Below are 26,808 nucleotides of genomic sequence, written 5' to 3' on the forward strand. Positions count from 1 at the left end.
AGCATACAGATCGACCTTGGATTTGCTGTGGCGACCCCGAGTACAAAACAAAGGAGCAGCCGAAGGGACTTGCTATATGCAGTCATATTTTTGATTTTGTTGGAAGGTGTCGTAGCACGGACCCACAACAGGGGGCGCAAATGAACGGACAATGAATAAGCCCAAAAGGTAACAATTTAATGTTTTGATAATACACAACGAAACGTACAGTAATTTGCACAGTTAATGTAACTCCAGGTGACATGTGGGCAGGCTCGAAGATAGGAGACCCCCGATGAGAGAGAAGCCGTGTCCCACACGGCTTCCACCACCAACGGTCTGAAGAACACCGGAGCCGCCAAGTCCCGAATCCCCAGGTGGCCTCTGTCTTCGGCTGTCGACCCTGGTACTGCTGGCAGAAAGCAGAAATATGATGAGTGAGTGTGAGTCCGCACACTCAGTAATTCTCAGTCCGAACACAGTTAGGAGGGAGCACCTCCACCTCCAAATCACACACACTCGTGCAGCTCCTGGTCAACCACTTATCTGAGATGGGGTGTGAGGCGAAGCCGTCGCTGTCACACCAAACGCCAATCCTCTAGATAAGGCAACACTCCAGGAAATTGGCTGCAATAGAAGTTCAAGTTATTACACACACAGTGTTAGTCAGCAGAGAAATTACCTTGGTAATGGTAGTCGATTTCTCGGCGGGGAGGTGGAGTTGCAGTCCGGCTTTTATGGTGGTGATGATGAACAAGTGACAGCTGGTGCAGAGGATGAGTGACAGCTGTCACTTCTTCTGGGTCTGGCACCCTCTCGTGCTTGGAGCCCGCACTCCAAGCAGGGCGCCCTCTGCTGGTGGTGGGCCAGCAGTACCTCCTCTTCAGCGGCCCACACAACAGATTTTATCAATTGAAAAAAAAAAATCATATATAGATTTGGGTATAATCGAAAGATTTTGGCAATAAATTTGATCCTGTTTACAGTAAATTTTTGTTATAGTGTTGTTGGGTTTTTTTAGGACATCATATTTATACAAATAAGTGTTCACTATGGTCCATGAAGTATAATAAATATAATATAATAAATATATTAAAAGAAGTGTGACAGTGTATGTTGTACACGAATAAAAGAATGAAGATTATTGAATAACAAGACACGTGCGATTTTTATTTTATCATTGGGCAAAATGCATCTGTCAGATTTTCACTCTGGATCCAGCCCTGGTGTTGTACTCCTACTAAATGCTTTAACATGTGTTTGTTAAGTGAAACAAAATGATGTTCAAACACCAAGTTATTGTTATTTTGAAGGAACAGTTGTATTAGAGGTCATTTGATTTTGGACCGGACCTGAGTATCAGGACTCCCCTCCAAACTTTGCTGTAACGCCACAGAAATCACCCAAACAGATGCGACAGTGTGAACACCTCAGCACCGCCACCTAATATATTGCAGTGCTCCATTTGCATTATCAGAAAAATGTAAAATTCTTTTGTGATGTGCTTTTTGTCTGAACACTCACTTGTGATTTTTGCACTTGTCATCCAGTCTAATCCATCTAAAAATGATTCCAAGTTTTTCTCCCCGTTATTGTTCATGATTTGCTGGTTCTGATTGAGACTCCTGGTTCTTCATTATTTCTGTCTCTGGGTTTGTTTGTTTTGATTTTTTTTTTTTATTCTTTTCTTTCTTTCTTAAGTTATTTATTTATTTCCTTGTTTCTCCTCTGTGTCATTTTGCCTTCAAATCTTTATTGTAAAGCTGTTAAAGCCTTGAATTTGTATCATCAGAAGAATGGGATCAGTTTAGTTTGAGAAATTGTGCAACACAGTGACTTATTGGTTTGTCTTCTCTGTGTTCCATTAATTTTTTCCTGCTCTTTGTTGGCTTTGTACCTGAATGCATCACATCCTCCCGGGGCAGAATAACTGCTTGTAAAATCTTTTCTGGGTTGAGTAAATCACTGCAGATGTGGGACATGCACAGTAAGGCTGACAGGTGTGTGGTTGCAGTGTGCCGCATATTTGTAAGAGCATGAACACACATGTTGGTTAGATTGTCTCCGTCCCTTAAACTGTTCACTCCCTTTCTGGATCAATCGCTTCTTCTTTTCTCTTCTCTTCAACCTTCCCGCGGTGCTGTTGTTGTCCTCTTTGTTCTCTCGGCTGTTCCTTGTGTTTTCATCTGTTTTTGTTTGATGAATGGGACTTCTGACCCTGCTGGAATCCAGGTATGAGATCGGACCAGGCTGTGGTGATTGGTTAATCCTGAGAGGAAATGTGGGTCACTCATGTCTATTTTTGCTCATTCCGGCAGAGGGAAAGCCCAGGTACAACAGTCAGGAGCCGACAGCAGCGTCCCAGTGTTTTGCATCACGTCTGTGAGCATATTTTCTGTCGTAACTTCACACCAGCTTAAAGGTGTAGTCTCTTTCGAGTTTCTGCAAAATTAACTAAATTTACTTTGTTACTTTAGTATAAAGCATCTTTATTTTTGTGATATACGTGGTGTGTCCATAAAGTAACGGTCCTTTTTATTTTTTTTTAAAAACTATATGGATTTCATTCATATGTTTTTACGTCAGACAAGCTTGAACCCTCGTGCGCATGCGTGAGTTTTTCCACGCCTGTCGGTGACATCATTCGCCTGTGAGCACGCCTTGTGGAAGGAGTGGTCCCGCCCCCTCGTCAGATTTTCATTGTCTGGAAATGGCGGAATGAAAAGGACTTTTTTTCCATCAAAATTTTTTCAGAAGCTGTTAGAGACTGGCACCTGGAAACCATTCGAAAAATTTATCTGGCTTTTGGTGAAAATTTTACAGGCTTCACAGAGAATAAGGACTTTAACTACAGCTTTAAGGACCCCTTTAAGGACGGTCGGTGCTCCGCGCTCCGAGCTGCGATGTCGCGGCACAAACCACTGGATCATTTCTAAGCTGATGGCTCTGTGGATACGAGACCGTCGTGTGCTCTCTCTGGTTATCACAAGAGCTGGACATTAGCCATTTTCCGGCAGATTTCACTTTTAACGAGATTTTGTCATAGAAAGCCGCGCGGAGGCTTCGCGCGTCATGACCGATTCGCTGATGAAGCAAGACAAAGGAACACCTCCGTTTCGGAGTGTTAGAGGACAAGTTTGGACATGCCTATCTCGGCTTTCAGTGCTTACCAGTCGAGTGAGTATAAGAGAACTTGTGGAGAGCTGGACATGTCCCAACTTGTCCTCTAACACTCCGAAATGGAGGTGTTCCTTTGTCTCGCTTCATCAGCGAATCGGTCGTGACGCGCGAAGCCTCCACACGGCTTTCCATGACAAAATCTCTTGTTAAAAGTGAAATCTGCCAGAAAATGGCTGATGTCCAGCTCTTGTGATAACCAGAGAAAGAGCACACGACGGTCTCGTATCCACAGAGCCATCAGCTTAGAAATGATCCAGTGGTTTGTGCCGCGACATCGCAGCTCGGAGCGCGGCGCACCGACCCTCCTTAAAGGGGTCCTTAAAGCTGTAGTTAAAGTCCTTATTCTCTGTGAAGCCCATAATTTTCACCGAAAGCCAGATAAATTTTTCGAATGGTTTCCAGGTGCCAGTCTCTAACAGCTTCTGAAAAAATTCTGATGGAAAAAAAGTCCTTTTCATTCCGCCATTTCCAGACAATGAAAATCCGACGAGGGGGCGGGACCACTCCTTTCACAAGGCGTGCTTACAGGCGAATGACGTCACCAACAGGGTGTGGAAAAACTCACGCATGCGCACGAGGGTTCAAGCATGTCTGACGTAAAAACATATGAATGAAATCCATATAGTTTTTGAAAAAAAAAATAAAAAGGACCGTTACTTTATGGACAGACCTCGTATCACAAAATTTACAGCTATTTTTTTTTTTTTTTTTTTTTTTTGCTGGTAAAGGATTTATTTTGGAGGAATTCCATGACTTGTGTAGTTAGTTTGCTACATGAGGTTTTGCAGATGATATGAGGGCAAACATTTGAAATTTGTGCCGCATTCAATGGAAATTGGGAACTCATAATTTTGACTTGCAATTCGTAAAAATGCATCTAATAATGCTATGATAAGACATTTACTTGGAAAACAAAATTAAAATGTTACGACTGTAACTAACCTTAATATTAACAGCTGGGTGGTGACCAGGTGTTTAGTGCGCTTGGTTTCAGTGCGAAACGTTCCTGGTTCAAACCCCATCCTATCACATTTCTCTATGTAATGTGGAGTTGCATTAGGAAGGGCATCTGGTGTAAAATTTGTGCCAAATCAACATGCAGATCCACGATGGATTTGCTGTGGCAACCCCGAGTGAAAACAAGGGAGCAGCTGAAGGGACTTTACTTTTTACACAGCAGACCTGTTAAGACTCTCATCGATGTGGTCAGAATGGTTCTGAGGGTTTATGAAGAGCCTTTGGAAACCAATATGAACAAGTCAGGAGTGATTGAGTCATCCCCACCCACAGTAAATGACATTGCTGCTAAAAGTAGAAAATGTTGCATTTTAAGATGCTAGGGTTTTGGGTTTTTTTTGTTTTTACAATGGAACAGTTGGGATGCGACCAAGTTTGGTTTGTATTTGCTGCTGTTATGTACATAGTATGTGGGAAATTGTGTTGCTGTGTGTTCGTTTGTGGCAGACGTGTGATACTTACAACAAAAGTTCTCTCATGGGAAGAGATAAGCTGAAGAAATGGGTTGTTTGTTGCTCATTTTTGTACATGAAAGAAATTTTTTTTCTTGTGAGCACAATATTATAAACAGTACATTGTAGGCATGTAAGGATACTTTTTTAGGGAACACAATAATTCCCTAACGATAGTATCTCACTGGGCTGTGACTGTTGTAGAGTAGTTGTAGACACAAATTTGCTATAAAACATGCAAAGTAGTGACAGTTTTACAGTTAGATTCTCATTGAATTCGTACCTATGACACATTAGTGCATGTCATCTGAATGTGGACAAATGTCACACAGACTGGCGGTGAAAATAGGGCCAAAAAATTAGTAGTAGTCCACATACATATTGTGCAAGTGCAGCTTGAATGCCACGCAGCACTCTCACAGATGTTGAGCTGCACTCGCGCAGCTGAAATTATGACATGTTTCGGAACAAAGTGCTCAGGATGGTTGTGGGTTACTGTGATGCTGCTGTTATGCTGCTATTTTATGAAAAGAGGCTGTGGAAATGCCCCAGACTGTACACAGGGAAGGCAAAGTCCTGTAAATAATAACACACTGAAATAAATTATAAGAAATTGATAAAGCAAAAGAGTAAAGAGAAGAGAAAAAAAAGGAAGAAAAGAGTAGATGTTTGTTCTGGTGGCAGCGCACTCACCGACTTGCAGAACGATGCCCAGCAGAGTGACAGCTCGCTGCGTCTCATCATTATTTTCCCCGTTGGATCGGCCTTTTCTCCATGACACAGCGTGGTGCAATGTTCAGCAGAGTGGCCCTGCAGGAAAGGCAGCTGCATCTTGTCATTCTTGTCCCCGCTAGATCCGCTCTCCTCTCCTCCCGGGAATGACCAATGCCTGTTCTTTGACTGGCCAGATCTGGGATCCTCTTGAAGCACCCCGCAATGAACAGGAATGACCACTTCTCCGTGACACTGCGCATTACAATATCCAGCAGCACGTTTGAAGGTGTGCGTCTTTTGATTTGGTTTGATTTGATTTCTTTGTCAATAAGATACATGTACTTAAAATAAACAATACAGTATATGAAAGTGCAGAGGATAAAACGTATTTCCATTTCGGTCCTCCAAAAAAAAAAAAAAAAAAGAATAAATCTGGATTACGCGTGTCGTCATCCTCCCCTGTTGCCGGACAGGACTCGTCCAGCATGCTGCCCCTGCCTACATGCCAAGGACAGCAGCATTAAACTTGTTTCTATTTTATTCTTCCAAAAAAAATGAGACAAAAAGAATACATCCGAATTGCACACCTTGTCCTCATCATACACCGCCGGACATGTCTCCTGCAGCCCGCTGACTCTGCCTGCATGGTGGGTTGGAGCCTGGCCGGCTGCTGGACTCACTCAGCCACTTCCACAAGCACAGCTCCTCTCCGATCACCCTCACAAGTTGTCTCACATGCTGCGCACCTTCTGACTCACGGAAACTAAATTCAGAAGGGTTCAAGATGCCAGCGAGGACTCTTGAGTATTTCAAGAAAAATGTATTGTGCAATATTTTTTTTGAACATTTCAAAATTCAACTGACATGAGTCATACCCTGCAGTTCACAAGAGGAGAATGCGAACCCCCCATGCACATTTCATGAAAATTCACAAATTCCCTCAGAAATGCCTTTTGCCTTCAGTCCAGTGAAATAATACCTGAACAGTGCATGGAGACACTTGATGCTTACACATATCAAAAGCCTGAGCCTGAGGTAATTGCATGATGTAATGAAGAACACCTTCAGTCTGATTATTCTGAGGGGCCAGAAAACATTTTATCATTTGTTTTGAACATTGATACCATTATGTTACTCAAATATGGGGAAGTAACAAAGAAAGAAGGAACATTGCTTTTTCATCTTGTTTTCTCAGTAGCTTTTGTTTTGCTCCAGAAACAACCTGAACAGACTGCCTGGGTCTCCCTGTTGTTCTCCTTCATCTCTTTCTTTACTGTTTTAACCCTTAGGGCAGTGGAATATTTTCTCTGTTAGTACCCCATCTTCCTCTGCCTCCCAACCCCCTTAATCAAAATGCATCTTTCTCATCAGTCCCTCTGCGATCCACACACTAGCTCTCTCTCACCATTCTTCTAATCTCAGTAGATATGCTTAAAATAGATGTACTGTAATCTTCCGTGAAAGTTCATTATACACCCCCCAGTTCAGTCTGATGTCTTCAAGGCGAGATAATTGGATTTTTTTTTCCCCCATTTGTCAGTTGCATGTATAAACAAGCCTATTGAGTTTTTCAGTACAGAATTTGACCAGTTTGTTCATTCAGATATTTTATCACAAAATATTTTCTACCACCAATATATATAACATACAGTAGTGTTCAGAATAATAGTAGTGCTATGTGACTAAAAAGATTAATCCAGGTTTTGAGTATATTTCTTATTGTTACATGGGAAACAAGGTACCAGTAGATTCAGTAGATTCTCACAAATCCAACAACACCAAGCATTCATGATATGCACACTCTTAAGGCTATGAAATTGGGCTATTAGTAAAAAAAAAGTAGAAAAGGGGGTGTTCACAATAATAGTAGTGTGGCATTCAGTCAGTGAGTTTGTCGGTTTTGTGGAACAAACAGGTGTGAATCAGGTGTCCCCTATGTAAGGATGAAGCCAGCACCTATTGAACATGCTTTTCTCTTTGAAAGCCTGAGGGAAATGGGACGTTAAAGACATTGTTCAGAAGAACAGCTTAGTTTGATTAAAAAGTTGATTGGAGAGGGGAAAACTTATACGCAGGTGCAAAAAATTATAGGCTGTTTATCTACAATGATCTCCAAGGCTTTAAAATGGACAAAAAAACCAGAGATGTGTGGAAGAAAATGGAAAACAACCATCAAAATGGATAGAATAATAACCATAATGGCAAAGGCTCACCCATTGATCAACCTCCAGGATGATCAAAGACAGTTTGGAGTTACCTGTAAGTGCTGTGACAGTTAGAAGATGCCTGTGTGAAGTTAATTTATTTGCAAGAATCCCCCGCAAAGTCCCTCTGTTAAATAAAAGATGTGCAGAAGAGGTTACAATTTGCCATAGAACACATCAGCTGGCCTAAAGAGAAATGGAGGAATATTTTGTGGACTGCTGAGAGTAAAATTGTTCTTTTTGGGTCCAAGGGCCGCAGACAGCTTGTGAGACGACCCCCAAACTCTGAATTCAAGCCACAGTTCACAGTGAAGACAGTGAAGCATGGTGGTGCAAGCATCATGATATGGGCATGTTTCTCCTACTATGGTGTTGGGCCTATATATCGCATACCAGGTATCATGGATCAGTTTGGATATGTCAAAATACTTGAAGAGGTCATGTTGTCTTATGCTGAAGAGGACATGCCCTTGAAATGGGTGTTTCAACAAGACACTGACCCCAAGCACACTAGTAAACGAGCAAAGTCTTGGTTCCAAACCAACAAAATGAATGCCTCGCAGATGTGAAGAAATCATGAAAAACTGTGATTATACAACTAAATACTAGTTTAGTGATTCACAGGATTGCTAAAAAAGCAGTTTGAACATAATAGTTTTGAGTTTGTAGCATCAACAGCAGATGCTACTATTATTGTGAACACTCCCTTTTCTATACTCAACAAAAATATAAACGCAACACTTTTGGTTTTGCTCCCATTTTGTATGAGATTAACTCAACGATCTAAAACTTTTTCCACATACACAATATCACCATTTCCCTCAAATACTGTGCACAAACCAGTCTAATCTGTGATAGTGAGCACTTCTCCTTTGCTGAGATAATCCATCCCACCTCACAGGTGTGCCATATCAAGATGCTGATTAGACACCATGATTAGTGCACAGGTGTGCCTTAGACTGCCCACAATAAAAGGCCACTCTGAAAGGTGCAGTTTAGTTTTATTGGGGGGGGATACCAGTCAGTATCTGGTGTGACCACCATTTGCCTCATGCAGTGCAACACATCTCCTTCGCATCATCCGTGAAGAGAACACCTCTCCAAAGTGCCAAACAGCAGCGAATGTGAGCATTTGCCCACTCAAATCGGTTACGACGACGAACTGGAGTCAGGTCGAGACCCCGATGAGGACGACGAGCATGCAGATGAGCTTCCCTGAGACAGTTTCTGACAGTTTGTGCAGAAATTCTTTGGTTATGCAAACCGATTGTTCCAGCAGCTGTCCGAGTGGCTGGTCTCAGACGATCTTGGAGGTGAACATGCTGGATGTGGAGGTCCTGGGCTGGTGTGGTTACACGTGGTCTGCGGTTGTGAGGCTGGTTGGATGTACTGCCAAATTCTCTGAAACGCCTTTGGAGACGGCTTATGGTAGAGAAATGAACATTCAATACACGAGCAACAGCTCTGGTTGACATTCCTGCTGTCAGCATGCCAATTGCACGCTCCCTCAAATCTTGCGACATCTGTGGCATTGTGCTGTGTGATAAAACTGCACCTTTCAGAGTGGCCTTTTATTGTGGGCAGTCTAAGGCACACCTGTGCACTAATCATGGTGTCTAATCAGCATCTTGATATGGCACACCTGTGAGGTGGGATGGATTATCTCAGCAAAGGAGAAGTGCTCACTATCACAGATTTAGACTGGTTTGTGCACAGTATTTGAGAGAAATGGTGATATTGTATATGTGGAAAAAGTTTTAGATCTTTGAGTTCATCTCATACAAAATGGGAGCAAAACCAAAAGTGTTGCGTTTATATTTTTGTTGAGTATACTTTTGTTTACTAATAGCCCAATTTCATAGACTTAAGAGTGTGCATATCATGAATGCTTGGTCTTGTTGGATTTGTGAGAATCTACTGAATCTATTGGTACCTTGTTTCCCATGTAACAATAAGAAATATACTCAAAACCTGGATTAATCTTTGTAGTCACATAGCACTAATATTATTCTGAATACTACTGTATGCAAGCAACTAGTATGTTAGAGGGAGACTGTATTGTTTTGTCACCTTGCTCAGGCAGCTCTAGTTTTATGTCTATCATGCATTTTGCCTGTATTTCTTCTGTTGATGTTTGAGTGCACTTTGCACTTGCACACCCTCTTTAGCAGCTTGTTATGACTGCAGCATAAAGAGACTTTATGTTTGTTGTTCTAATAGCTTTCTCTCACACGGCTGACCTTCACTATCTACGGATGTAGTCAGAACCAGACGTCAGACGTAGAACAGCGCTGATTGTTCTCTTTACTTTTTCCACTTCCCATCTTCTATTTCTTTGTTGTTCATATGGTTTGAACCAACCTCGCTAACCTCAGCAGAGGTGATTTATTTTTTCATTCAACAGCAAAAAAAGAAAGAAAAACAAAGAATCCATTATAATGCATCTCCTTGACATGAGCTCCAAACTAAAGGACATTTTAAAGAATATCTCTTTAAATGCAATGAAATGCATCAGAGGGCTGATACATACCTTGTGTGCTCTCGACATGATGATATAAATAAAGACATAATTACATATATGTCACATTGTTTTTGACTATGTAGGATTTTATCATATGATCTCTGTGTGACTTCATCACAATGTCATTTATGCCAATCAATTACAAATATTTTGCTAATCAATAAATATGCTTTAATAATCCACCTACACTTCTTGGTTGTTGAGATATGCAAGAAAAGGGTTTTTTTTGTTTGTTTGTTTGTTTTCCTGTGACCTCTCTACTCCAAAATCTAATCACCTCTAAATATCTAAGTAATATTCCCACCAAGTTCAAAAGGAACCTGTTGAGCTGTTTTTGAGTTATCCTGTCCACAGAAACACATGTGCATGAGCCAGTGAAGACAATCAGTGTTGCCAGTTACTTTGAAAAATTATTTTATTAGTTACTTCATACATTTACTTCATTGGCAGCTTTATATAGTTACTTTATTAGCAGTCAGCAGCTGCTGAATGTAGCTAATAAGGTAACTAGTAATTGAACTTGGTTACTCTTAAGACTCTTAAGATTGAGTAGTCAGGAAAGTAACTAATCAGCAAAGTAACTAATAGTTACTTTTCTGAGTGCTCAAGCTTAAAAATAATCATGTTCGATTACTAGTTAGTTAGTTACCTTATTAGTTACATTCAGTAGCTGCCAACAAGCTGTCAGCTGTTAATGGAGTAACTATAAAAAGTAACTATAATGTAACTATATAAAGTAACTAATAAAGTAAATTTTCAAAGTTACTGTGGCAACACTTAAGACAGTACCTTAGTATCGACGCTTTGTCGGTGCGCAGTGTAATGAATGTTAAATAGTGTAATCATGCAGTTCCATTACTCACGTAAAATGACTTAATTTACAGTAAATGCGGTTATTGATCTGTTATTTTGCATTTATTTGTTCTGGTTTTCATGCATCATTTTTGTTTTCTTCTCCTTTCTTATCCAGGATGACAACTGGGGTGAGACCACCACGGCCGTCACAGGCACATCAGAACACAGCCTGTCTCAAGAAGACATTGTTCGCATCACCAAAGACCTGGAGGACAGCGTGGGGCTTGACTGTCGCCGCTACTTCACCCTGACGCTCGCTGTGATCTTGGGTCTGCTGGTGTTCCTCACCCCACTGGCTTTCTTGGTGCTGCCGCACCTCCTCTGGCCGGAAAAGCTGCAGAGCTGCGGCACGGCCTGTGAGGGTCTCTACATCTCTGTGGCCTTTAAGCTCCTCATACTGCTGCTTGCTGTCTGGGCGCTCTTCTTCCGACCGCCACGGGCCGGCCTGCCACGGGTCTTTGTATTTCGAGCTCTTCTTGCTGTGCTGGTGCTGCTCTTTGTGATCTCCTATTGGTTGTTCTATGGAGTGAGGATACTCGACTCACAGGTGAGAGAAGAAGACAAATCCTAAATATTTTCTACCTCATGTGTTTAGTAATTCACTCACAAAATAAAAAATATTGTCCAACAGTAAAATTACAGTATTTGTAATAAGATCTTATATCTGATTTTTCATCCATGCAGATCTTAGTTTGTCCACTGCTGCTAAAATTGAGGACGTTGAAAATGGCAATATTTACTTCAACATTTTCTCAATTTGGATTGAAATACCCTTAAACTAATGCTGGAAGTCTGTACTTAATCCACATTTTATTTCATTTCAAATCTGTTACATTGGCACACATGACCAAGATCTTATATCTGATTTTTCATCCATGCAGATCTTAGTTTGTCCACTGCTGCTAAAATTGAGGACGTTGAAAATGGTAATATTTACTTCATCATTTTCTCAATTTGGATTGAAATACCCTTAAACTAATGCTGGACGTCTGTACTTAATCCACATTTTATTTCATTTCAAATCTGTTACATTGGCACACAAGCCAAAGTGATGAAATAGTCAAAGCTATATGACTGTGTATTCTGACTTGCATTTAGATTCCAGGTTATTGTTACGTATAAATCCATGTCTCTAACTTTATGTGTATCATTTTTTGTTTGTTTTGTTTTGATTTGAACTAAGGTCTGGAATGATGAGTTCACAACTACAAATATAAATTCAGTGTTTCTCACAGCAGTGGAGGAGAGAGAAATCGTAACTATTGTTAATAAATGTAGAAAGGTCCACTGACGGTGATGACACAGATATGACAACAGTTAACAGAGTTATTGGTGCAATTGTTTAACCACTGACTCACCTCTAACCTGTTATTCCAAACTGGTAAATTTCCAATCAAAATGAAAATTAGAAAAGTCATAGTGCTATATAAAACTGGGGACAGACACCAATTCACATATTACAGGCCTGTTTGTTTACTCTCACAATTTTCCAATTTTTTTCCAAAAACTCTGTTGACAGATTGGAAAAATTCATTGATAAACATAAACTACTTTCAGAAAGTCTATATGGATTCAGAACACAAAGATCCACAGGATTGACAGTTCTGGAATCACTAGCTCCATAGATAAAAGCAAATTTGCTGTAGTGGTATTTATTGATTTTTAAAAAAGCATTTGAAACAATTGATCACAAAATACTAATTAACCCTCAAGTGACCAAGCTATTTCAGCGACTAATATGACTGAGTGGGGTTATTTATGACCCCGTGGATGTTAGAGTGGAATATTTCTATATAAATTATTGTTTTAGGGTTCTTCATCTTTATTTCACTCTCTAATATATTTGTCTTTTATCCTTTTCAAGCTTCAGGGTTAAGAAACTAGAGCATTATGGTGTTTGTGGGGTGGTTCTTGAGTGGATAAAGAGATATGTAAGCAGCAGGCAACAATTTGTGAAAATGGGTGATTACAGTCACCGTGTTTGGACATTGTTTTTGGTGTCCCCCAGGAGTCAGTATTAGGACCAAAACTGTTTGTCCTCTATATAAATGACTTATGTAAGGTTTCAAAAATACTTAAGCTTGTTCTGTTTACAGATGATACAAATATTTTTTTGTACAGGTGAGAATTTACAGGAGGTCTTGAAAGAAATCACACTAGAAATGAGTAAATTAAAAAAAGTGGTTTGATATGAACAAATTGTCCTTAAATATAGATAAAACTACATTTATGCTATTTGGAAATTGTAAAGGATATACTGAAGTGCAAGTTCAAATAGATGGTGTGAATGTGGAAAGAATAACGGAAATTAAATTTCTCTGTGTGATGATTGATTACAAAATCTGCTGGAAACCTCACATTAAATATGTACAGACGAAACTATCCAGCATCTCAATTATTAATAAAATAAAACACCTTCTGAAGTTGTAAAGCACTGCACATTCGGTGGGCAGCACGGTGACTTAGTAGTTAGCACTGTTGCCTCACAGCGAGAAGGTCGTGGATTCGATTCCCGTGGCCTTTCTGTGTGGAGTTTGCATGTTCTCCCCGTGTTTGCGTGGGTTTCCTCCGGGTGCTCCAGTTTCCTCCCACAGCCAAAGACATGCAGGTTAGGTGGATTGGAATCTTTAAATTGTCCGTAGGTGTGTGTGTGTCTGTGTTTGTTTGTCTGTTTGTGGCCCGGCGACAGACTGGCTTCCTGTCCTGGGTGCACCCCGCCTCGCGCTCTATGGCTGCTGGGATAGGCTCCAGCCCCCTGTGACCCTTAATTGGACTAAGCAGTAGAAGATGAATGAATGCACATTCGGTATTGTTCCCTGATTCAATCATATCTGAATTACTGTGCAGAAGTTTGGGGTACTACTTACAGTACTTCACTCCGATCATTATGCATGCTCCAGAAAAAAGCCATCAGCATGGTGCTGGTGCATAAGGCGGGTTATTATGATCACACTAAGGCCGGGTTCATACGGCAGGATAATTAGGCCGATATCGGACCCGATCTTCCCCTTCCGACAATCTTAAGGACGTCCCGACAATCGTGATGACTCTAAAGATAATCTTATCAGATATTCTTGCCTTGTGTGGTGTGTTAAGAGCGCTCTGATCTGCTCGGAAGGGCGTCAGGAACGCTCCGATCGCAAATCGGGGATATTCAACATGTTGGATTTTTTTGGCCCGATATCACAGTGTGTGTTGTGTCCTCCGACCACAAACGAGCACGCAGCCTGCTGAATGTGATGTGCAGCCAATCAGAAAGCGAGGTGACGGACGTACGGAGCGGAAAATAAAATCAAAACAGCTGTTCTGACTTACCAGAAAGTCCGGTGGTCGCGCTGTCTCCACTCCTTTAAAGAGCACCTTTTCTTTTTCTTTTTGTATTGTTTTTTCCCTCTGTTGTAAATAGTCCACAAAGTACCTCCGTTTGTTTACTCTGAAGTCACGTTTAATCTCGAGAGATTTTGCGAGATTTCCTGTCTGAACTGTAAATGTTCGTGCGTGAAATCTGTTCGTGTGTGTGGTGTTGTTGTCCTTACCGTGTGGCTGCACACCACACACTGTACGACCAAACCTGTTAGATCCATGATTTTTTATCTTCACGTGTGTGGTCTCTCAGGTTTTGGAAACCTACAGATAATTTTAAAATCCTGTCGTGTGAACCAGGCTTAAGTCATTCTTCATTAACTCCTGCCTGCTAAAATTGCCAGATCTGGTAGAATTTCAAACAGCTCAGTTAATATATAAAGCTAGAAACAAACAGAGGCCAGATAACTTACAGAAACTCTTTGTTGAGACAGAGGGTGGGTATAATTAAAGGGAAAACCTAAATTTGAAAATCGTAAGTGTTCAAACAACCATGAAAAGAATGTGCGTTTCAGTCAGTGGTGTGAATTTCTGGAACAAACTCAGCAAAGAGCAGAAACAAAGTCCAAGTGTGAGTCTGTTTAAGAAAAGGTTTAAACTGGTTATTATTAATAGGTACAGGGATGAGGAGGGGAGGTGAAGGGTACTGATATGCAAACAATGTGTTGGCACTGTGACAACACTGTGTGCACAGTGCAGTTGTGCTCAAAAGTTTACATACCCATAACCTCTTTATTTTCTCTAATGGTAAAGCTGCCTATCGTTCTTGGTAAAAAGCCTGCAGTTCCTGTAAATTCCCGGGCTGTTGTGCAGGAACTGCACGTTTAAGATCTCCCCAGAGTGGCTCAATGATATTGAGGTCAGGAGACTGAGATGGCTACTCCAGAACCTTCACTTTATTCTACTGTAACCAATGACAAGACATTGACAGGTTGACTTGGCCTTGTGTTTTGGGTCATTGTCATGTTGGAATGTCCAAGTACGTCCCATGCGCAGCTTCCGAGCTGATGAGTGCACATTTTCCTCTAGTATTTTCTGATAACATGCTGCATTTATCCTGCCATCAATTTTGACCACGTTTTCTGTGCCTTTGTAGCTCACACATCCCCAGAACATCAACAGTCCACCTCTGTACCTCACAGTAGGATTAGTGTACCTTTCATCATAGGCTTTGTTGACTCCTCTCCAAATGTAACATTTATGGTTGTGGCCAAAAAGTTCAGTTTTGGTCTCCTCACTCCAAGGCTGAAACTCAATTCTACCTCTTGGCCCTTCCCATTACCCCTTCCCCTCCATTTTGCGCGGGCACGAGAGACAGAGGGGTGTCTCAATTCTCTTTTTGGAGTGAGGCGGAGGGGTAGGCGGGGGGCTTCAAACCCCTCCGTTTGGAGTAAATCTGGATGCACACTCCATTTGGAGGGGTAGGAGGAGCTTACTGCTGTCTCCCCAGAAATAAACATGGCTCCGAAAGAGCTGCACAAATGAAGCGGCTTTCATTACAAATTACGCTGTTTACAAAGTTATAACTTGCCAAAAAACTTTACAGGCAGTTGTCTATGACAGAAACGTGTATGCTGCTGGATGCATGTTGCGTTTATTGTCGTTCTGAGGAATATCATAACTTCGCTCGTGCACTGAGGCATTATAATGCATATACACACGAACACTACGATAAGACACTTTTATATCTCACAATGGAGAAAATCATGATAAAGGATAAGCATGTTAATTTGTATGATCATAAATCTTTGGATAATATCAATCCCTGCTGTTGGATTTCGAGGTCTGTAGCATTTGTGTATTTTGTAAACAAACAGGGAGCCCTGAGCACACTCGTCTCCTAATAAGCTTGCAGGCAGAAAATGAGAAGTTTCATCAATGGGAATAAGTTGGAAAATATATACACACACATGTATATGTGTAACACATAACCTAACGTCCTAATAAAATGCTATTATTTGTCAAGGAAATTTCTAAAGGAAATAGTGCTGGATGCAAAAAATGGGTGAATTTGAAAAAGAAATATTAACAGAACTAGATGCAGCCCATAACATACATACAGGTGCTGATCATATAGTTAGAATATCATGAAAAAGTTGATTTATTTCAGTAGTTCCATTCAAAAAGTGAAACTTGTATACATTCATTGCACACAGACTGATATATTTCAAGTGTTTATTTATTTAAATTACTAATTAATTAATTAATTAATTACTAATCAATCAATTAATGATTAATCATGCAATATTAATTATTACTGTTATTGATTCATTATTATTAGTATTAACATTCATTAATTACTAATTAATTATTAGTACTATTAATTATTATTATAAATTACAAATTAATTACATTAATTAACATGACATGATTGCGATGCGTCGAAGAAATCTGCGACTTCTTCTATTTCTTTGCATTTACACAGAAAGGCGAGAAAATAAAAAGAGCAAACAGGCTACTGCAACAAGTTGCATTTCAGTTGCCATGTTAACAAACAGTGAAGACGAAAGTTTGACACGGGCATTTTTTTTTTTTCCTAAGGCGGAGTGGTGTCTCAATTCAAAGGGCTAAAGGTATACCCCTTCACCTTACCCCTTGTTTTAAAGGGGTAGAGGGAAGGGGTACAAAAGAGAATTGAGATTGGGGGCAAATTACTTTGTTCTCTGTGCTGTTTGACCTGTTGTAAGCTGGATACTTGTGGTATATGCGTAGTAATGGCTTTCTTCTGGCGACTCGATCATGCAGCCATTTTTCTTCAAGTGCCTTCTTAACAGCCACACCACTTTTTTCAGAGAGTCCTGCATTTCAGCTGAAGTTATATGTGGGTTTTTCTTTGCATCCCCAACAATTTTCCTGGCAGTTGTTGCTGAGATTTTTGTTGGTCTACCTGACCGTGGTTTGGTTCCAACAGAATCCCTCAGTTTCCATTTCTTAATTAGAGTTAGAACACTGTGATTGGCATTCTCAGTCTCTTTGATATATTTTTATATCCCTTTCATATTTTATACAGTTCATTTACCTTTTCTTTGACAATTCTTTTGCTTTCCCTATGACTCAGAAACCAGAAATGTCAGTGTAGCACTGGATGGAAGATGCAAGGGTCTGTCAGAAGCCCAAAAACTCACTGACCTTTTATACACACACACTGATTACAAGCAAACTTTTGTGCATGTTATCGGGCCAAAATCACCAGGGTATGTAAACTTTTGACCAGAGGTAATTTAGTTAGTTTCTATTGTCATTATGATTTAGAAAGAGTAAACACAGTTGTTTGACAATAAATGCCTTCACCCAACCACTAACTATGAGCGGTGGAAAAAAAGGTTTTTGTGTTATCATTGATATTCTCTGAAAAATGCCCCCCCCCCCCCAAAAAAAATGAAAACAATTCTGCCAGGGTATGTAAAATTTGCAAAAGACAGGTAATTTGGTAATAAGTGATTGATATATATATATATATATATATATATATATATATATATATATATATATATATATACTGGATTAATACTTGCTTTGCAAACTTTTCTTGTTGTTAATACAAACAGCATACGATATCGTATATGTGATGTGCCGTTTGTATTAACACTAAATAATAGGTGTATATGTGTTGACTTTGATATTGTCTGTCAATTTTAGTGATATTTCTGAAAATAAAATTTTCATTCATTCATTCATTCATTTTCTGTTGTTTTTTTTTACATCTATCTCTTACTTTTTATTCCTGCCAACCTGCACACCTGCAACCTCAAAGGATGAGAACTACCATGGCATTGTGCAGTATGCCGTATCGCTGGTAGATGCTCTACTTTTCATTCATTATCTGGCCATCGTCTTGCTAGAGCTTCGACAACTTCAGCCATGTTTCTCCGTGTGCGTCACGCGATCCACAGATGGTGAGACGAGGCACTACAACCTTGGACAGCTCAGGTAAGAGGCAACAAGCGATGACTTCCTGCAGCTCTTCATGATTGTCTTTTCAATAGGGATGTCCCCATCAAGGTTTTTTTTGTTTGTTTTGTTTTTGTTTGTTTTTTTGTTTGTTTGTTTTTTGCCTCAATCCAGATCTGAACCATTTCATTTTGAGTATCTGCCAATACTTGCTCCTGAGCTGACAGTTGCATTTTTTTAGATGACATCCTTGGACAGAGCACAATGCAAGCACATTGAAATCGGTCAAGTCAACACTTGACGAACAGCTCTGAAATCCAAGCTGCTACTTAATATTTTTTAGCAACCATTGAATAGAATAGTGACCAACTGCTCCATCGCTTCAGAAACAGACCAAAGGTGGATCAGGGTGAGGCTCATCTTTCATAAAGCCAATTCCAATTAGGCAAAATTGCCTTGATTGGGCCCAATACGGATCTTTGAGATTGGATCAGGACTTTGGTCATTTTGAATATGAATGGCCATAGCAGATGGTCACTCCAGTGGTTCTGGTCTGCTTGAGGTTTGTTCCTATAAGGAAAAAAGCTGAGGGAGTTTTTCTTTATTACTGTCACCAGTGTCTTTGCTCATGGGATGGGTAAGATGTAGACCTTAATTGTGTACAGTATAGCGCCTTGAGGTGACTAATGTTATGATGACTTTTAATTTCGCCATTGTGCTTGGCTGCATTTGTGTGTGTGTGTGTTAGGGCAGCGACTAATGATTATTTTCGTAATTGATTAATCAATTGAATATTTTCTCAATTATTCGATAGTTATGTCTGTAAAATGTCAGAAAATGGTGTAAAATGTAGGTCAGTGTTTTCCAGAGCCCAAGATGATGTCATCAAATGTCTTGTTTTGTCCACAGCCCAAAGATATTCCATTTACTGCCAGAGAGGAGTAAATAAACTCATTAAACCAACCAGAAAAGACATTTAAAAAGCTGAAATATGAAAACTTGAATATTAAAAAATACTCCAAATAATTAATCACTTATCAAAATAGTTGTTGATTATTTTTAATAGTTCATTAATAATTGATTCATTGTCACAGCTCTGGTGTAGATGAATTCTTGTGAATACATGAATATCTTCCCAGGGATGGGAATTGAGCACTGGTTCCAACTGAGAACCATTTTCAAATTTTTTAGTCCATCAGAATCGTATGCCTCAGATATGATCAATCCCTCTCATCAATGCAGGCATGTTTTTCTGACAGTTCTGTTACAGAGTCAAACTCTGAGTCAGACAAGAAGTAAAACAGTAGTATTGATAATTGATTAATCTGTTGATTATTTTTTTGATTAATTGATTTGTTGGTTGGTCCACAAAATATTGATCAGTGTCTTTTTCAAAACCCAAGATAACAACCTCAAATGTCTTGTTTTGTACACAATTCAAAGACATTCAGTTTATTGTCTGAAAAAAGTAAAGACATTACTAATAAAAAGTGAGTCCCTTAGGCTGCACTCGCGGTCATCTCAACAAACCCAAGGTGGGTCTGCAGGTTGAAGTGGCACAAGTTTTACACCAGATGCCCTTCCTGATGCAACTCCACATTACATGGAGAAATGTGGCAGACATGGGGTTTGAACCAGAAATGTTCTGCACTGAAATCAAGTGCACTAACCACTTGGCCACCACCCCTACCAAAGACAGTTTTAAGAAGTTAAATCAGATAACGTGGACTTTAAAAAAATGACTTAGAACAATTATTTGATTATGAATATAGATGGCGAATAATTCAGTAGTAGATTGATCATTGATTAATCGATTATTCATTACAGGTCTAGTCCAGAAACAAAGAAACATTGATGTGGACACACTAGTAAGTCCATGGGCCTCTGGGTGCAAAAACGTAAGGCTTCTCTTTTGCACAGTAAAGTTGTGAGTGGCATTTGTGAGTGTAACTATTCTAGTACTTGACAAAGGTTTCCAAAGTAATCCCTTGCTCATTTGGTTATATCAGCTATTGATGAATGACTGTTCTTTATGCAGTGCCAGTGGATCCCTCATAAAGTTAAATGAATACTGTAAGTAAAAATTAAGTAAGTAAATGTTATTTCAAACAGATGTATATTATCAAATGAAATGAGATTGACCACACAAAATATGAAATATTTTAGGTTTATACTATCTGAAATGAAATACAAGTCAAAGTAAATGTAAGAATCACTGTTGGGGGGGGTGGTATTTGCCCTTTCTATACCGTCCCAGCTTTACTTGTTTTGAGGTTGTGGATAACGTGATCAGACATGAGCCACAGATAAGGTGCCTCTTATCTGTGCAGTGATTTGTCTGTTTGTATTGGCTGACAGCCTCATTAGGTGAAAAACCTCCTGTTAATGTTTGGTGACACTTGAGATTAATTCTTATCAAATCTAAAATTTAGTTAGTTCTGTTTTTATTTCAAACTTTCAGACCTGTTTAAATCACTTTCTGTACAGTGACAACTTTAAACCATAGCCGACACCAGAAGATAAGCTGGGCTAACAGGGTGAATCCCCGGCTGTAACAGGTGGAGACAGGATGCTCCTGGGTATTGTGATTTAGGTGGAGAGGACAGGTGCATAAATACATGCAAATCATCATCTGAGTCTGGTATATTTGTCTTCCTTTGAAACCAGCAGACTGTATAACTTTGTAATGTCTATCTTAGTTTGGGGATGCAGTTCAGACAGAGTGCAAAGTTAGCAAGAAATAAGCGGATAACCTCTGTGCATACAGGTACAAAAAAGACTGAAAGAAAAATTCTAAGAGCTGCCAGTTGAAGCACAGTGACTTAGTGGTTAGTACTGGTGCCCCACAGTAAGAAGGTCATGGGATCGATTCCCAGCTGTGGCCTTTCTGTGTGGAGTTTGCATGTTCTCCCCATGTTTGTGTGGGTTCCCTCCATGTCCTGTGGCTTCCTCCCATATCCAGAGACATGCAGGTTAGGTGGATTGGAAACTTTAAAGTGTGTGTGCGGGCGTGAATGTGTTTGTCTGTATGTGGCCCGGCGACAGACTGGCGTCCTGTCCAGTGTGTACACCGCCTCACGCCTTATAACTGCTGGGATAGGCTCCAGCCCCCCAACCATAACCCTTAATTGGAGTAAGCGGTTGAAGATGAGTGAGTGAGTGAGCTGCCAGTTGAAGATGAGAAGGAGAAAATGGGACACATCGGGTGAGTGAGAATAGACATTGGAAATAAACCTCCTGTTGTCGGAGATCGGTGGATGACGTCTGTGTCGGAAAAGTCGTGAAACAGGGATGTGCCTGAAGGGAAGTAACACAGAAAAAACAACAGTGCTATTCCGTGGAAATAGAGGCGGGAGAAATGAAGAGAGAAAATGCAGAGACAACGTAGAGGACGGGAAGAGGAAATCATGTCAGGGAGAAAAGACGGCAGGGTGGAGAGGACTTCAGAGGGGAAAGATCTGCAGATAGATGGAAATACCCAGGAGAACTACACAGGGAAAAAGAAAGAGACAAGTGTGAAAGAGAGAACGGCTAATGGATAAAGAGGGATGAATATTTAATGGGGGAGGAGTGGAGAAGAATCCTAAGATGTATCTGTGAATGAAATAAAGAGAAGGTGCTGGTGAAAGAACAACTCTGTCCACAGCATTCAGGATCTTATTGTTGTGAAAGTGTAGGAACACGGACCCACAACAGGGGGCGCAAATGAACGGACAATGGAGAAGGTAAATAACAAGGTTTTACTGTTGTGGAACGTGCACAACCAATACAACAATTGACAATTTGGGGTTAAACCGAATTCCACTGGTGTCGTGTGGGCAGGCTCGAAGGTAGGAGACGTCCGTCCAAGTCGAACCGGAACCACCCAGATTTCCTCTGCCACCGAACCCTGGAAATACTGGAACCGCCAAGTCCCGAATTCCCAGGTGGCCACTGCCTCCGCTCGTCGGATCCGGTACTGCTGGCAAGAGAACAAACACACAGGAGTGGATGCGGCTGCACCCAGTAACACAGAGAGGGGAGAAGCTGTCTCCACCTCACGTCACAAAACTGCAGGAAGGTGAGTACTTATCTTTGAGTAGACAGCTGTCCTGCAATGCTCAGAAAAGGCAATATGATATAGCAGAGAATTGTTACCTCTATCTTAAGGCGATATCTCGGCACTGAGGTGGAGACGCCGTCCTGCTGATATACCTCCGTGCTGAGTGGAAACAGCTGTGTCCATTGATGGGTGACAGCTGTCACCCTGGCTGCTCCCGTAAGGCGGCAGCGCCCTCTGGTGCCTGGAGCCTGCACTCCAGGCAGGGCGCCCTCTTGTGGTGGTGGGCCAGCAGTACCTCCTCTTCTGGCGGCCCACACAACAGGACCCCCCCCTCAACGGGCGCCTCCTGGCGCACGGCCGGGCTTGTCCGGATGGCGACGGTAGAAGTCGGCCAGGAGGGCCGGGTCCAGGATGAAGCCCTTCTTCACCCAGGAGCGTTCCTCGGGACCGTACCCCTCCCAATCCACCAGGTACTGAAAACCCCGGCCCATTCGACGGACGTCAAGGAGCCGGCGCACAGTCCAAGCCGGTTCCCCGTCGATGATCCGGGCAGGAGGTGGTGCCGGACCTGGGGTGCAGAGGGGTGAGGTGTGGTGAGGCTTGATCCTTGACACGTGAAATACGGGGTGGATCCGCAGCGAGGCCGGAAGCTGGAGCCTCACTGCGGCGGGATTGATGACTTTGAGGATCTTGAAGGGACCGATGTATCGTTCTTGGAGTTTGGGGGAGTCCACTTGTAGGGGAATGTCCTTGGTGGACAACCACACTTCCTGCCCAGGACGATACTTGGGGGCCGGGGCCCGCCGCCGGTCTGCATGTTTCTTCGCCCTCGTCCGGGCCTTTAACAAAGCAGAGCGGGCGGCACGCCACACCCGACGGCACTTCCGTAGGTGGGCCTGGACCGAGGGCACACCGACCTCTCCCTCGACCACCGGAAACAAGGGGGGCTGATACCCCAAGCACACCTCAAACGGGGAGAGGCCGGTGGCGGATGACACTTGGCTGTTGTGGGCGTACTCGATCCAGGCCAGGTGGGTACTCCAGGCCGTCAGGTGCGCGGTTGTCACACAGCGTAGTGTCTGCTCCAATTCTTGGTTGGCCCGCTCTGCTTGCCCGTTGGTCTGGGGGTGATACCCGGACGAAAGGCTGACCGTGGCCCCCAGTTCCCGGCAGAAGCTCCTCCAAACGTGTGAGGTAAACTGGGGATCGCGATCGGAAATGATGTCTGATGGTATTCCATGCAGACGGACGACGTGGTGGACCAGGAGGTCCGCTGTCTCCTGGGCCGTTGGGAGCTTCGGGAGGGCCACGAAGTGGGCCGCCTTGGAGAAACGGTCCACTACCGTGAAGACGACGGTGTTGCCCTGGGACGGCGGGAGACCCGTGACAAAGTCCAAGCCGATGTGGGACCAGGGGCGATGAGGCACGGGCAGTGGCTGTAGCAGCCCTGAGGTCTTTCGGTGGTCGGCCTTGCCCCTGGCGCAGGTGGTACAGGCCTGGACGTAGTCCCGGACGTCGGCCTCCAGGGACGCCCACCAGAAGCGTTGCCGGACGACTGCCACGGTCCTTTGCACCCCAGGGTGACAGGAGAGCTTAGAACCGTGACAGAAGTCCAGGACTGCAGCCCTAGCCTCTGGTGGGACGTATAGTCTGTTCTTTGGTCCGTTTCCGGGGTCCAGGTCACGGGTCAGGGCCTCCCGGACGGTCTTCTCCACGTCCCAGGTGAGGGCGGCCACGATAGCGGACTCCGGGATGATGGGATCCGGGGGATCCGACGGTTCCGTTTTGACTTCGACTTCGTGCACCCGGGACAATGCATCCGATCTTTGATTCTTGGTCCCGGGACGGTAGGTAATCCGGAAGTCAAAACGGCCAAAGAACAGTGACCAGCGGGCTTGCCTGGGGTTCAGCCGCTTGGCGGTCCTGATATACTCCAGGTTCCGATGGTCAGTGAAAACCGTGAATGGCACGGCTGTTCCCTCCAACAGATGTCTCCACTCTTCGAGGGCCTCTTTCACAGCAAGGAGTTCCCGATTGCCGACGTCATAGTTCCGTTCAGCGGGGGTCAACCTGCGGGAAAAATAGGCACACGGGTGAAGAACCTTATTGGTCTTCCCGCTCTGGGAGAGCACCGCTCCTATCCCTGAGTCCGAGGCATCCACTTCAACCACTAACTGGCGGCTAGGATCGGGCTGCACCAGAACTGGTGCAGACGAAAAGCGCCGTTTCAACTCCTTGAATGCGGCTTCGCACCGATCCGACCAGGTGAAGGGGACTTTTGGTGAGGTCAGGGCTGTCAGGGGGCTAACTACCTGACTGTAGCCCTTAATGAACCTCCTGTAGAAATTAGCAAAGCCGAGGAACTGTTGCAGCTTCCTACGGCTTGTGGGTTGGGGCCAATCTCTCACCGCCTCAACCTTGGCCGGATCAGGGGCGACGGAGTCGGAGGAGATGATAAACCCCAGGAAGGACAAAGAAGTGCGGTGGAATTCACACTTCTCGCCCTTCACAAACAGGCGGTTCTCCAACAACCGCTGCAGGACCTGACGGACATGCCGGACATGAGTCTCAGGATCCGGGGAAAAGATGAGTATATCGTCTAGATACACGAAGACGAACCGGTGCAGGAAGTCCCGCAAGACATCGTTTACCAACGCTTGGAAAGTCGCGGGAGCATTAGTGAGACCGAACGGCATGACCAGGTACTCAAAATGACCTAACGGGGTGTTAAATGCCGTCTTCCATTCGTCTCCCTTCCGGATCCGAACCAAATGATACGCATTCCTAAGATCAAGCTTGGTGAAGATTGTGGCTCCATGCAAGGGAGTGAACACTGAATCCAACAAGGGCAACGGGTATCGGTTGCGAACCGTGATTTCGTTCAACCCCCTGTAATCAATGCATGGACGAAGCCCGCCATCTTTTTTACCCACAAAAAAGAAACCCGCACCCATCGGAGAGGTGGAATTCCGGATCAACCCGGCGGCTAATGAGTCCCGGATGTAGGTCTCCATTGATTCGCGTTCCGGCCGTGAGAGGTTGTACAGCCTACTGGACGGGAACTCACTGCCTGGAACCAAATCAATGGCACAATCATACGGGCGGTGGGGAGGAAGCGTGAGAGCCAGATCCTTGCTGAACACGTCAGCGAGGTCATGGTACTCCGCCGGCACCGCCTTCAGATTGGGCGGGACTCGGACCTCCTCCTTAGCGTGGGAGCCGGGAGGAACCGAGGAACCTAGACACTCCCGATGGCAGGTTTCGCTCCACTGTACCACTACCCCGGACGGCCAATCGATCCGGGGATTGTGCTTTAGCATCCAGGGAAAACCCAGAACCACTCGGGAGGTGGCCTGAGTCACAAAGAGCTCGATCACCTCCCGGTGGTTACCTGACACCACCAGAGTTACTGGAGGTGTCTTATGCGTGATTGGTGGGAGTAGGGAGCCATCTAGTGCCCGAACCTGTACAGGCGAGGTAAGAGCCACCAGAGGGAGCCCTATCTCCCTGGCCCATCTGCTATCTAGCAGATTCCCCTCAGAGCCCGTGTCCACCAGTGTTGGGGCCTTCAGGGTTAAATCCTCATACAGGATCGTGACTGGGAGTCGTGTGGCAATGTGGGTGTGTCCCACGTGAATGTTTTGGCCCACCCCTGGCCCAGTCTCTAGGGGCCGGCGTTGGAGTTTAACCGCTCGGGGCAGTCGTTTGCAAGATGCTCACTCGAGCCACAAACAAAACAAGCTCCGTAGACCCGCCTCCTTTGTGCTCCAGGTGCCCTAAATGTTGCCCTGCTCGTGTCCATAGCTTCGTCAGCAGGGGGAGCCGTAGGTGCACGGAGCGCAGGAACAGAGGAGCGTGGGGAGGGCGGAGCTCGGTCGGAACCGGAAGGGAGAGGGACGACGCGTGCCTGACCACGCCCTTCGCCTCGTTCCCGACGGCGTTCTTCTAACCGGTTGTCGAGTCGTATAACCAGATCGATGAGCCCATCTAAATCCCGCGGTTCGTCCTTCGCCACCAGATGCTCTTTTAGGACCAGTGACAGTCCGTTTACAAAGGCGGCGCGGAGGGCAGTGCTATTCCAGCCGGATCTCGCCGCCGCGATGCGGAAGGCGACTGCATAGGCAGCTGCGCTCTGACGCCCCTGTCTTATTGACAGTAGCGCGGTTGAAGCGGTCTCACCTCTATTGGGATGGTCGAACACTGTTCTGAGCTCCCGCACAAACCCATCGTATGTGTGAAGGAGCCGTGAGTTCTGCTCCCAGAGCGCTGTAGCCCAAGCGCGTGCCTCCCCGCGAAGCAGGTTTATTACATAAGCTACTTTGCTAGCGTCAGTCGCGTACATCACGGGACGCTGTGTGAAGACGAGCGAACACTGCATCAAAAAATCCGCACACGACTCCACACAGCCTCCGTACGGTTCTGGAGGGCTTATGTATGCTTCTGGGGACGGAGGGAGGGGCCGTTGAACGACCAGAGGAACGTCACTATCACGCGCAGGATCCACGGGAGGGAGAGCCGCAGCGGCGCCCGGGGGGCGCGCTTCCACTTGTGCGGCGAGAGCCTCCACCCTGCGGTTTAGGAGAACATTCT

General features: G+C 43.6%; 1 protein-coding gene across 3 annotated transcripts in view; it reads left to right on the forward strand.

The window, feature by feature from the left end:
- The window catches only part of vangl1 (VANGL planar cell polarity protein 1), a 153,853-nt gene that overhangs the window by 105,209 nt on the left and 21,836 nt on the right, over nucleotides 1-26,808 (forward strand). For all 3 annotated transcript variants that reach the window (XM_034176295.1, XM_034176313.1, XM_034176303.1), the window contains exons 4-5: nucleotides 11,038-11,469; nucleotides 18,040-18,215. In XM_034176295.1, the coding sequence (XP_034032186.1) occupies nucleotides 11,038-11,469; nucleotides 18,040-18,215 (608 nt within the window). The remainder of the gene's footprint in view (nucleotides 1-11,037; nucleotides 11,470-18,039; nucleotides 18,216-26,808) is intronic.

This window comes from Thalassophryne amazonica, chromosome 1 (assembly GCF_902500255.1).
Source record: "Thalassophryne amazonica chromosome 1, fThaAma1.1, whole genome shotgun sequence".
Taxonomy (NCBI): Eukaryota; Metazoa; Chordata; class Actinopteri; order Batrachoidiformes; family Batrachoididae; genus Thalassophryne; species Thalassophryne amazonica.